The 12,726-nt window shown below is 44.3% G+C and overlaps 1 protein-coding gene across 1 annotated transcript; it reads right to left on the bottom strand.

The window, feature by feature from the left end:
- Positions 1-1,367: 1,367 nt before the first annotated feature.
- On the bottom strand, positions 1,368-10,258 carry asf1bb (anti-silencing function 1Bb histone chaperone). Its single transcript, XM_041235791.1, has 4 exons — positions 9,665-10,258; positions 4,517-4,632; positions 2,914-3,090; positions 1,368-2,757 (listed from the first exon to the last, which is right to left on the bottom strand). The coding sequence occupies exons 1-4, from the start codon at positions 9,771-9,773 to the stop codon at positions 2,566-2,568; spliced, it is 594 nt and encodes a 197-aa protein (XP_041091725.1). The 5' UTR covers positions 9,774-10,258; the 3' UTR covers positions 1,368-2,565.
- Between the last annotated feature and the right edge of the window lie 2,468 nt (positions 10,259-12,726).

Raw genomic sequence — 12,726 nt, 5'->3', positions numbered from 1 at the left:
AGCACAGGCAGGGTCCACTGCATGCAGCGATTAGCACTCCCATACCCTACCACAGCACAGGCAGGGTCCACTGCATGCAGCGATTAGCACTCCCATACCCTACCACAGCACAGGCAGGGTCCACTGCATGCAGCGATTAGCACTCCCTTACCCTACCACAGCACAGGCAGGGTCCACTGCATGCAGCGATTAGCACTCCCTTACCCTACCACAGCACAGGCAGGGTCCACTGCATGCAGCTATTAGCAGTCCCATACCCTACCACAGCACAGGCAGGGTCCACTGCATGCAGCTATTAGCACTCCCATACCCTACCACAGCACAGGCAGGGTCCACTGCATGCAGCGATTAGCACTCCCTTACCCTACCACAGCACAGGCAGGGTCCACTGCATGCAGCTATTAGCAGTCCCTTACCCTACCACAGCACAGGCAGGGTCCACTGCATGCAGCTATTAGCACTCCCATACCCTACCACAGCACAGGCAGGGTCCACTGCATGCAGCTATTAGCACTCCCATACCCTACCACAGCACAGGCAGGGTCCACTGCATGCAGCGATTAGCACTCCCATACCCTACCACAGCACAGGCAGGGTCCACTGCATGCAGCGATTAGCACTCCCTTACCCTACCACAGCACAGGCAGGGTCCACTGCATGCAGCTATTAGCAGTCCCTTACCCTACCACAGCACAGGCAGGGTCCACTGCATGCAGCGATTAGCACTATACCCTACCACAGCACAGGCAGGGTCCACTGCATGCAGCTATTAGCAGTCCCATACCCTACCACAGCACAGGCAGGGTCCACTGCATGCAGCGATTAGCACTCCCATACCCTACCACAGCACAGGCAGGGTCCACTGCATGCAGCTATTAGCAGTCCCTTACCCTACCACAGCACAGGCAGGGTCCACTGCATGCAGCTATTAGCACTCCCATACCCTACCACAGCACAGGCAGGGTCCACTGCATGCAGCGATTAGCACTCCCATACCCTACCACAGCACAGGCAGGGTCCACTGCATGCAGCTATTAGCACTCCCATACCCTACCACAGCACAGGCAGGGTCCACTGCATGCAGCTATTAGCACTCCCATACCCTACCACAGCACAGGCAGGGTCCACTGCATGCAGCTATTAGCAGTCCCATACCCTACACAGGGCAGGGTCCACTGCATGCTTTTAAATTTTACTGCGACACACCAGGAGGCACTTCGTTCATTGTCTGTGTTGGAGTTACAAAGGGAGTCAATTCTAAAGACAAACATGTATTTATTTTAAAGGAACTATTTATAAATCTCTTCCAATCTAACATACAATACAAAAAAAAAAAAAAAAAAAAAAAAAAAAAAAAAAAAGGGGGGGGGGGGCAGGGGTAAAGTTATGCACAATTTTACTCCAAAACAAAAAGCCTTGTATGTATGTACAGATGTTTACAAAAGAAACAGCCCTCTCCCTCTACCCCCCCACCCCCCACCAAGAAACCTTGCCCTGCCCCAGTGTGTAGTTTCAGAACTGGTTTACCACCAATTAGAACTCAGCAGTCACTCTGCCTCCAGTCCTGGGTTTCAGAACCACCCTTTCAGCTAAACTGATCCTTGTAACAAACACCTTTGAAATCACTAAAATGGTATTGACGAAACCTGACTCCAGCATTCTTTTATCATATACCCAATATGTGGATCTATGAAGGAACTGGCCTGCACTGTAATTAACTTACAATCTGTACTGTGGATGCAAGTCATGCTGATCTACATTATCTAGTTATAATTTTGTATGTTAGTAACAAACTTGCTAATAGGAGTTAGCAGGGGCGACGCCTTTACTAAATGTGCTGTGAGAATGCCAAGCAGACAATGCTTCAGACAGCTTCAGTGTTAATGCTAAAGACCCAGCTTTGCCCACTTGTATTAGTTTGACGTTGAGAAGTGCTCCGAATTGTTCTAACCTATAGGAAGTGTTATACAGTAATAAGTCTCGCCATTAATTGATCTGTTGGTTTCTGGACAAGTACCATTTGTGATTGAACAGGATTGCTCAAATGCTTCCACCTTAAAATCGATAGTTGCGAAACCCAGGACAGCGTTTTCAACAGCTGCCAACATATAACCCTACCAGCACAACTCAGCATGAAACCCAATCAATTTAAGATGGAAGTCTCAACTCCCATCAATAAGCAGGACCCTGTTGGTTTGTTTTGTTCATTCACTTCCTGCTTGCCAAGTGAAAAGCATAGCTGGCAATACAATCTCCCAAATATTTTTTATTTCATTAATTTTTTTTTTTTTTTTTTTTTTTTTTTTTTTTTTTTTTTTTTTTTTTTTTTTTACAGAAAGGTCTTCCGGTAATGAGAAAGAATAAAAAAAAAAACAATAAATCAGTCCTTGCTCCAGATATGAAGTGCTGAAAACCCCCTCCATGCAGTCACACCGCAGGGTGCAGGATGCAGCTCTGCAGCAGCTGGAAGCCCTGACAGGGCAGTCTGATCAGTGCTGCCGAGGAGCAGAACCCTCGGTGCGAAGGAGCAGTGGAAGGCATGGCTAGCCGGGGAGCAGAGCGAGTCTACAGGCAGTCCATGGAGTTTTCGGGCAGCAGGCCGAGGCCGGTGCCCTTGGTGGGAGCGCAGCTCGGGGGCAGCATGGTGTTGGGGGTGGGGTCCACATTCTCCGCGTCCTCCATCTTGTCAGCGCTGCCGTCCCAGTTGATGTGGAAGCGGGTGACCCTGGGATTGGAGGCCAGGATATTCCTCTGGAGCTGAGGAGGAGAAGGAGAGACTGTTATTACAGCTTCCTTCATGAAAAACAATGTATTTAGCCAAAGGATATCCCATTGGAGGCAGCAATGGTTTGGTTTAAGATTAAAGGTATTGTATGTGAAGGAAACATTGGTAAGAGATACAGATTTGCTTACCTGCTCGTAGTGTGGTTTGAGAGGGGGGTTTTCCCGGAGCTCAGGGTCTGTGTACTCGTTGTTCACGTAGTATCCCACCCGGATGAACTCCTGACCCCGGTAAGTGCAGGTGATGAGCACCACAGTCACCCCCACTGCATCGCTCTCCGGTATCAGTCCTGTGTTAGGAGCGTCTGCCTGCAGCACACACACACGCACACAGGGTTACAACACTCTCCAGGATACTGCCTGCTCTCACACAGGGTTACAGAGCCCTCCAGGATACTGCTTACAATTGAACAAGGGACTAATCCACTGTGCCACCCTACATGTCCCAGCCACTTCCCCGTTGTAGATGGGCTGGGTTTTTGATTTTAGGTTGCCCATGTGTGTGATTATGGGACGTTTACAGGATGCCACAGCACATTAAAACTGTTTTCAGAGGATATCAACAAAAAATGAAACCCTTATATTACTGCTGGGATGAATAGTGAAACAAACTTCTGTACAAAAAAATGCATTTGGATTTGTAAATGACTATCAAAAACAGATCATGCCAAGGAAACCGCTACATAAATGACACCTAGAGTAAATAACACACTACTGCACAGAACAATGTGTGTGTCCTGTCCCAGGTCATTTAAAAACACACACACTCTACTGCACAGAACAGTGTGTGTGTCCTGTCCCAGGTCATTTAAAAACACACACACTCTACTGCACAGAACAGTGTGTGTGTCCTGTCCCAGGTCATTTAATGTGGTACCAGGTTTCTTTTACTTCTGAGAGATTTTACACTGTTACATGGCACTATAGCTGAACTTATATAACTTGTTGCAAAATGAAGGAATGTTAAATTTGTCCCAGCACTACCTTATTTAACACATTTGAGAACTGTGTTAGGGATGCTCAGCCTGTAAGAGGAGCTCTTTTCTAGGTTGTTACTCAATATTCAGGAGCTATTTTTAGTTCATGCAGGGGTAGGGGTGGCTTGGTCAGGATTGTAAGCAGCGTCCCACTGGTGGTTGAGCAATGCAGCTATTAGAACACAAAACTGTATTCTACTAACACCCAAAGCCATAGCTGCATCACAATTGGTGGAATGTTGCAGGTAGAACGGTGACCTGCATATAAAAGCACAGCCCCCTCTGCAAGTTATGAAGAGGTCACTACAAAAAAAAGAACGTTGCTAGAATATTAAATACATAAATAAATAATGGGCTTGGAAGAAGACTTCTGCACCTACATGCAAAAGGACTATACTTGGCGGTCTTTCCTTTAGACATTTGGATTAAAAAGCTTAACATTTCTGTCCCACTGTCCAGCGACTTCATTTGTTTGTGTTGACTGCTGCTTTTCTTCGACTCGGTGGAGGGCAGCGATCCACACAAACCCAGGCAGCTGTTCCTTCATGTGTTTCACTGCGAATGGTAAATTAGCCCAATCAGCTTCAATGACCCTCACCTGCTTGTCAGCACCTGATTTCTGTGGAGAGCTCAATCCGAGTAATCAGACACTCTCTCCATGCAGCTCTGCCTTGAAGACACTTGACCTTTAGGCTCTAGCTGTATGTACGGTGCTGTCCTAATCAAGCCCCCCCGTACTAACAGCACAGCTTACCCACCTGGAACACAAACATGTGCCTCCCTGCTGGTACCGGGCCCACCAGAACCGAATCCAGAACTTGATCGTACTCTTCGCTCTCCGCTGAGCCCACATAGATGATCTTCCACTCCAGGTCTGCAAACACACAACACAAAACACAGGCACGTGAGCAAAGCAAGGACGGGTGCAAGATGACAACAGAAACCAATAGTAAATTAAAATCCTTCTGTACTAATTTTTTTAGATCTAGACTTTATAGCTACATCTCTCTAATACTGAAAGTATGTCCTGTCTGATTCTTTATAGTTTCTGCTTATATTACTTGTAGTGCTGGGACAAACATGGTATTTTTATGTTCGTCCAAGATTTAGACATTTGTTCGGATATTTGTTAGTTTGCAACGTAATAAAAGCCATTAAATGTAACATGCTATTTAAAGTAGAAAAATATTCAAGGAGCATGAACACCATACTACTCTGCACTACCGCTGCCCCTGAATAAGCGCGACACTCGGAGATCAGATTTGTAACAGACGCCACTCTCAACAATGAAACGTGGACATTTTTTTCTCTAACCCGGCTCAAATAAATGCAACACCCAATAAAGAAGCGAAACGCACACGACACACAGTCTGGCAAAACATTACAAATAGAAACAAAATTTAATTGAATAAAATGTATTTAAAAAGAATACACAATTACACACTGGAGCAAACCGGCATTTTACTATAAAGTTTATGGAACCCAAACAAACAAAAAATACACCGTAGGTACACAGCACCATGTACTGATACTGGTGTAGGATATATATATATATATATATATATATATATATTAGCAAGAAAATGAATATATTTTAGGCGTAACTCAGGAGCTATGCGATTATTATTTAAGTTTCTTAAATGCACTTGCTTTGGTTGTATGCACAGTATTTTGGCCACTTCTATGTAGACCAAACTGCTCTTGGCACTGGTGTAGTCCAGCCTGTGCTGTAGAACTCATTTTTTAAAGTGACCAAACAACTTTTGACAAACAAATAATATGATCAATCTTTTACCTGACCTTTGTGAATTAAAGTTGTAAACTGTGCCCCCCACAGCAGTTAAGCCCATGTTTTATGTCATGAGCAACATATTGGCAACGTTATCTGTAACTACTGCAACTACTATAGAGGGGGATTGCAAACTCCGACAGTTTATCCTCTAGGTGATGCTGCAGATTCAGGGCGGTGTGGCTCAGTCTCTGCAAACAAATTTCTAGCTGAAAGTTTAGGTTTGTAAGCGCCACTTGCCATCTATGTAGTGGCAAATTGCAGTCATGTGTGACACATTTTCTACACTTGTCCAGGTATCTGTTGCCAGGGCAAGAAAAACCACATTTTACCATTCGGACATAAATGCTATTTTTCTATAGGTTTTGTCGTTGAATCATTTCTGTAACCGTTTTGCGAGATGGCACCCAGTACATTGGTGCTATCAGTGGAGTAGAGATAAATAAAGAGGGTAAACTCCCCTGTTTGTGGTGTCGCAGTGCATCAGTAGAGATAAATAAAGAGGGTAAACTCCCCTGTTTGTGGTGGTGCAGTGCATCAGTAGAGATAAATAAAGAGGGTAAACTCCCCTGTTTGTGGTGGTGCAGTGCATCAGTAGAGATAAATAAAGAGGGTAAACTCCCCTGTTTGTGGTGGTGCAGTGCATCAGTAGAGATAAATAAAGAGGGTAAACTCCCCTGTTTGTGCTGGTGCAGTGCATCAGTAGAGATAAATAAAGAGGGTAAACTCCCCTGTTTGTGCTGGTGCAGTGCATCAGTAGAGATAAATAAAGAGGGTAAACTCCCCTGTTTGTGCTGGTGCAGTGCATCAGTAGAGATAAATAAAGAGGGTAAACTCCCCTGTTTGTGGTGGTGCAGTGCATCAGTAGAGATAAATAAAGAGGGTACTCTTCCCCTTCCACTTCAGCTTTTTCCACAGCTAGCCAATCTGATCTGCTATTGGTGACAAAGAAACCAGGACACGGCTGCCAAGAGAGCGCCTCTGGCAACGCATACAGTCTCCTAATTGAAGGTATTTATGTTTTCTGTAAATGAGCAAATAAGTGACCCTGCTTTCTTAATACACAAGCCTGACAGTTAATGCTGCAATCTAGTGGAGTTAGCAGATGAGAAACAGTAGTGTGGTGCAATTCATAACAATGCCTGGTCAATGCACTTGCTGGGAGTTTAGAAGCATTTCAGGACAAACTTTCCCTCACTAAAAATGTAATGATTTTCTTCTTTCGATTTTAGTGTTGCAACCTAGGTGCCATATTTTTTAGACTAACAAGTATGTTTATAATGATAGAAATGAAATGCTTATATGACACTCTGTACAATGTTTTCATTTTTTTTTTTTTTTTTAAATAAAAACAGCCTGTCAATCTCACGGCAATGTGTTTATGCATTAATACATGTATTTATTTTTCAGTGAGAGTAGTGCAGGTAAAATGATAATCAATCACATGATGGAGCAGCAGAGACATGTACAAGAACCATCGTTATTACAAACTTCGCCTATAAGGGAAGGTCACTCCCAACGTGGACTCAGTGCCAACATCTAACTGAAATACTTACGAGTCTTTCAAGTGGCCCACCCTGTAACATTGCATTGACATGATATAGCTTGATGCGCAGGCTTGCACAGACCAGGAGTTTAAAAAACAGAAGGACTCTCTGATCTGCTGACCAAAGTAAACAACGAGACGGACATAGTCATATTGACGGTCGCTCACGTACAATACGAAAACCAATCTATGCTGAAGTAATGGACCTAAATCGAGACGTGTCCGTTAGAAGTGGCCACAAACTAGTCGATTAAATGGTGTGGTTCGCTTTGCCCACTTCTTTGTCGACGAACGTTAACACACCTAGAGACAAGAGGTCTCAGGTTCTCTTCGTCGTTAGTGTTTAGGTTCGTCGACAAAAGAAGAGAACTAAACCACGTGAGCGGTTTAGTGTGGTCACTGGAAGTGGACGAACAGTCGTTGCAGTAAAGACGCCTCTCGAGTTAGTCTTATTAGCCTAAACACCGTCGAGATCATAGAAACCAGAACTGTGTGTTGTTATGTTTGGTACGTATGCAGACAATGTTATGCTAAAGAAAAACGTATCTTTCTATTTTGGCTAAGCAATGACCCCCACCCAATCTCATGAGTTACTAAATCTTAATGAGTTATCGTGAGAATAATAAGCTTTTTACATACATTTATTTATTAGAGAGAAGTACTTACGTCCAAGTTATATTACATCACTGGGTCAGGCAAGTAGACCAGGACACGTAAGGACACGACGCCCCATCCTGGTATGGTGATCCATCACACACGTATAACTCTCTCGGGTGACTACCCACGTCTGTTACAGTCAGATCTGCACACAGAACCCCCCCCACCACAGAAAGGGTACTTCTCTCACCACTTCTCGAGAGAAGACACACACACACCCCCCTGACTGACTGACGCGGTCTCGGTGCCAACATCTGTGAAATACTTACGAGTCTTTCAAGTGGCCCACCCTGTAACATTGCATTGACATGATATAGCTTGATGCGCAGGGTTGCACAGACCAGGAGTTTAAAAAACAGAAGGACTCTGTCGGAACTGACATAGAGATAGAGTGAAAGTGAGCGAGTATTTAGGATATAGACTGGTGGAAGGATTTATTGTTTTTTGTGGTCCTGACCCAAACACGGACCCTGTTTAATTAATAAAGTAGTCTTTTTAGCGCCTGAATCCCGTCTCCTGCTTTTAGCCTCAAGACCAGGGATCGTTACAATATTTTATTCACTTATACCACCCTTAACACTAGCCACGGAGGTCATTTTGAAAGTTTGAGGTTGTCCGTTTTACTTTTCCTAAATAAATACCCCGATGGCGTTTGAAAGGCAGGATCACAAATAAGGAAGTTATACACCAGCCCACCTAGAAACAAAGCTGTTTATTTTGAATATAACCTACTCCTTCCTTCGCTTTGTACAGGAATGTACCAGGGAGAATAACAGTAAGAGATTTCATTTTGAATCTAGCCACAGCGCTTCAGCAGAAACACTTCAATCAGAAAAGTGCTGCAGCTCGGCCTGGCTTCCATGCTGCACCGAGGGACACACGCATCAGCTAACACATGCTACTTTTGTTTTCAATTAAACACTACTTTCGTTTTTTTTTTATTGTTTTATATGTATACGTACCTGTTTACAAACTGGTCATTTTTGTGGACAGTGTGTAGAAATTATTTTGGTGACAGGGTTCGTCTCGTTTACACATTTGATACATACAAATATATTTGCTCTACCGATTCACGACAATGAAAATCTAAAACCAGCTCCGTCTGATTTCTGTTGCTCCCGCAATTTCTGCTCTGACAAAACGCACCCGGAGTCGTCTTCCATCCAATCAGCTGCAGAAGCGCTCCGAGAGGGCGTGCCCAAGCGTCTCTCCCGGCCGGTAAAGGCGAGGGGGCGGGCTTACACGATTTTTCGGTCGCTTGGGTAAAGTGCCCGCCGGCGCCAAAATTGAAACAAATTTCCCACTCAAATATATGTTTAATTAAAATGATTTTTTAAAATAATTAAGAAAAACACGTATAGTAGCAGGCCTGTGTGGGAGTTACCTAATAAAGCTGAACACGACTTACAAGAAATACCCACAATTCGTTTTTAAAAGCACAAGCTACTTCCAAGTCCCGTAAATATTCACAATTACAAGAATCCGACATAAAAACACCATGAATCCTGCGCTGTATTGCCCAAGTACTTGCCGGTAATTATTATATTACCGGTATATAACTGCACACAGATCAGAAAGCAATTTAAAACTACAAGTAACCAAAGCAAAAACCGTTCTACCCAACCTCGCTAGCCTCGCAGCTTGCGCCATTCTGCAAGAGAAACACTTATGTTTGGATACACTGTGCAGAAATATCCATCCACAGGTTTAAATGCATTAGGGATATACTTATCCCTAATGCATATACTTCTTGATATACTTCTTGGTCAGGGTCCACCCCTCCCCCGTTATCAGAGCTGGCGAGGGGTAACTACACAGCACCCTTTAGCTCTGCACCCAAAGCACACAGCTGAATTACAAGAAGCACTGTCAATCCCAAACGAGCCTAACAAAATAAAATCTACAATCTCTCACCCTCAGGCAGGTCTTCCATGCACTCGAACGTCATCTCGAACTGGAACGGGTTCCCGAAGGGGCTCGGGTTATCCAGAACCGCCACATTCAGCACTTGCACCTTCGCCATTTCTGCCGCTGCGAGAGAAGCGAGGCGTGCCGTGCCGTGCCGTGCCGCTCTACTGCGAGAGAGGAGCCAGTAATACCTCCCGCCGGAGAGGGAACACAACAGAACCTGCCTCGCTTCTCAAATACACCGAGAGTAAACCGCACCGCGAACCCGTCTCCGGGATTCCGAATGCGGGGCCCTTTATGAACAAAGAGGCGCTACAAAAAACACAATGAAACGCAAGACTTTTAATTTCAGTGAAAGTCCCGGCTGGTATTCGTCATTTTCTGCCTTCCGCCTCACTCCACTGGGAGGTTAAGTGTTGTAAAGAGCCACGCACTTTCGATGAAACGCAGCTCGGAATCTCCCCCGGCCTGTCTGGACCCCTGCGCCGCTGACCCGTTTAGAAAGCTGTTCGGTTTCTACCGGTTCTCCCGCCAGCCCGTTCAGAAGGACCTCTGTCGGACCGGGAGGAGAGCAGAATGGGCTCGTTTAGGATTGGGCAGGACCCGGAAAATCTCTTACCGGATTGGCTGAGAGCGCGTCCAAGTATAATAATAACAACAGGGAGTTGTTCTGCATCCTTCCGCTAGGATATCACTGGTCTTTCCTGAAATAAAAATAAAACTGGAAAGCATTACACAGTGGAAATCAGTGGATAATGTTAACCGGCTAAGGCCGACGATTTGGCTTTGTACCTCTGGTTCCCTAATAAACTAAAAAGTAATTTTACATGACAGTACTGCTGACACAATCCAATAACATGCAATTCGTGTAGTCGTTCCAAGTCTTAAAGAGAGACACGCCTGAGCCTGTTCCAAACTTTGTGGCAGTAAACTTCATAGTGTATTCCAAACCCTGACTTAGATTATCCCAAATATATTGAACGATCGGAACTCATACAATATCTCAGATGTGCACCAAAACGGTTTCTTTTTCAGTATATTTAATGCCAATAAGATTTTAATTGATTTCCAAAATGTTATAAATATATATTTGAAAAAAAAAATTGCACTTTGGAGAAAGAAAAGATTTGAATTTGTTAAAATATTTGTTTTGCACATTTAGAGTTGGTTACACAGACCCTGGTTGTCCTTAAGGTAACATTAGGTATTCCTTAGAGCTGATCAGTGTCTGTGAAAGCAGCTATTGTAGTGTTACCTAATGCTACTGGCAGAGCAGAGTGACACTGCGCTGAGCAGGAGCAAACAAACTGGACTACACAGAGGGATAAAGTAGAAAGCCATTCATCATCTTTCATTGTTAGATTGCACATGGATTGTGGGAAACCTTTTGTATGTGTCAACAAGGTTGTTCTAAAGCGGGATGGGTCCCAAACACTGGCACTGGAACAATTTTTAAAGTGGGGGTGCTGAAAGCCATTGAACAAAACTGTAACCCCTTTATATGACAGAAGCCATGCAAAGCCAGGGGTGCTACTGCACCCCCAGCACCCCTATTTCCAGCACCCCTGGTCCCAAATGCTCCTAGATATATCACTGTTTGGTGTTTGGGGTGAAAGCGTTGTATAACAGTACTCGTGCTTCGCTGCCCCATCATTATGAAGCCTCTACTAATTACTTCACAAGTTCTAACCGTCACAAGCTTAAACGAATATCCAGTATGTGCACCACTACCTCACTCACAGAAATGCACAACTAAGTTTAGTTTTTAGTTACTGAATATTTTAGTTCAAGTTATTGAGGGTGCTTGGTCCCTTTACATGTGTCCTGGCCTGTGTCGCTGTATTCACATCAGATTGGTTGAGCTATAAATGACTATGGCTTATATTTCCCCTTTGAACAAGTTGTTGGCAAATTCTCAGCATAGTAAATGTATTACATGGGCAATTTGCCACAGTGGAAAATTGGGCCCTATATCTTGGCAAATTTGTTTGAACATGCTGTTCTACATGCTGTGAATGCAATCTGCTGACAGGCATTTTGGGAGATGTGTATATTACAAACATACCAGGGGACATATTAAAGACTGAAGCAAACGCTTTGAATAATATTCCTTGTGTGACTCATGCTACTGTATGTTAATATATTGTGTGAGTGTGTGTGGGGGTGGGGGGTTAATGCATGCTTTGGCAAAACAATGGATGACACAAACTCCACGGAAGAGATAAGCTGATTGGAGACAGTGCCCCTAGTGGTTGACAGCAGGCAGCGTTTGCAAGAAGGAGTGGCCTTTGTTGGTGATGAAGTTTGCACTTTTATTTGAGCTGTGGCCCTTTAAGGATCAAAAAACACTGTTCCACAAAGAAAATAAAAAAAAAAAAACCCTTGCTGGTACAGTTTACCTCATTTCCACTGCCAATATCCTAGTCCAAGGAGCTTCATTGGTAGAGAATAGCCCTCAGTGGTGTAAGCCCCTTCTCTATCAATCAAGCTTCCAACCTTACCAAGATGGCCGCTGGAGCTCACACAGGGTAGGGCTGCGTGCGCAAGTGTTGTTACCGAGTTAAGTTCTTACCGGGACGTGTTCATATAGCCCAATGTAACGTTAATAATTCTAATAAAAAGCATGAATGGATAAATACATCAGGCCATCTCAGTGCAAGATTATGTGCTAATGTCACCTGCATTTAAAAAGTGCTGTATTAACATGCCTTTAACATTTACTCAATCAGCTAGCTAAACATGCAGAGACCAGCCCCAGCCCTAAAACCTAACCCTGACCCTAAATTACGCGTTGCGCAGGCAGCACTACACTGTGTGTGAGCTCCCTGCGCAGTGTGCGCTGTGCGCGCTTTCGTTCTGCAGCGATATACTCTTGGAATGGGTCACCTCCCATGCTAGTCCAGTCACATGCAAATGATCACACTTAATTAACACTCGTGTAATCGCAGGCAGGAATGGCTTCTATACTCAATTACTGTGTGGTCGCTTCCCGTTTAAAATGTTCATTCTTGATAGGGCAGACAGGCAGGCTGCACACAGTAACGTACAGGGTGTAAGTGTCTCAAAGG

Source organism: Polyodon spathula, chromosome 38 (assembly GCF_017654505.1).
Source record: "Polyodon spathula isolate WHYD16114869_AA chromosome 38, ASM1765450v1, whole genome shotgun sequence".
NCBI classification, from domain to species: Eukaryota; Metazoa; Chordata; class Actinopteri; order Acipenseriformes; family Polyodontidae; genus Polyodon; species Polyodon spathula.
Note: the sequence above shows the minus strand (reverse complement) of the source record. Positions and strands in the feature narration are given on the sequence as shown.

What these genes read in the sequence shown, in the direction of transcription:
- asf1bb (XM_041235791.1), bottom strand. Translation starts at nt 9,773, where the DNA reads ATGGCGAAGGTGCAAGTGCTGAATGTGGCGGTTCTGGATAACCCGAGC. An exon ending in GGCACATGTTTGTGTTCCAG is followed by an intron (nt 3,091 to 4,516) that starts GTGGGTAAGCTG and finishes TGTGTGCTGCAG; the next exon opens with GCAGACGCTCCTAACACAGG. An exon ending in TCAAACCACACTACGAGCAG is followed by an intron (nt 2,758 to 2,913) that starts GTAAGCAAATCT and finishes TCTCCTCCTCAG; the next exon opens with CTCCAGAGGAATATCCTGGC.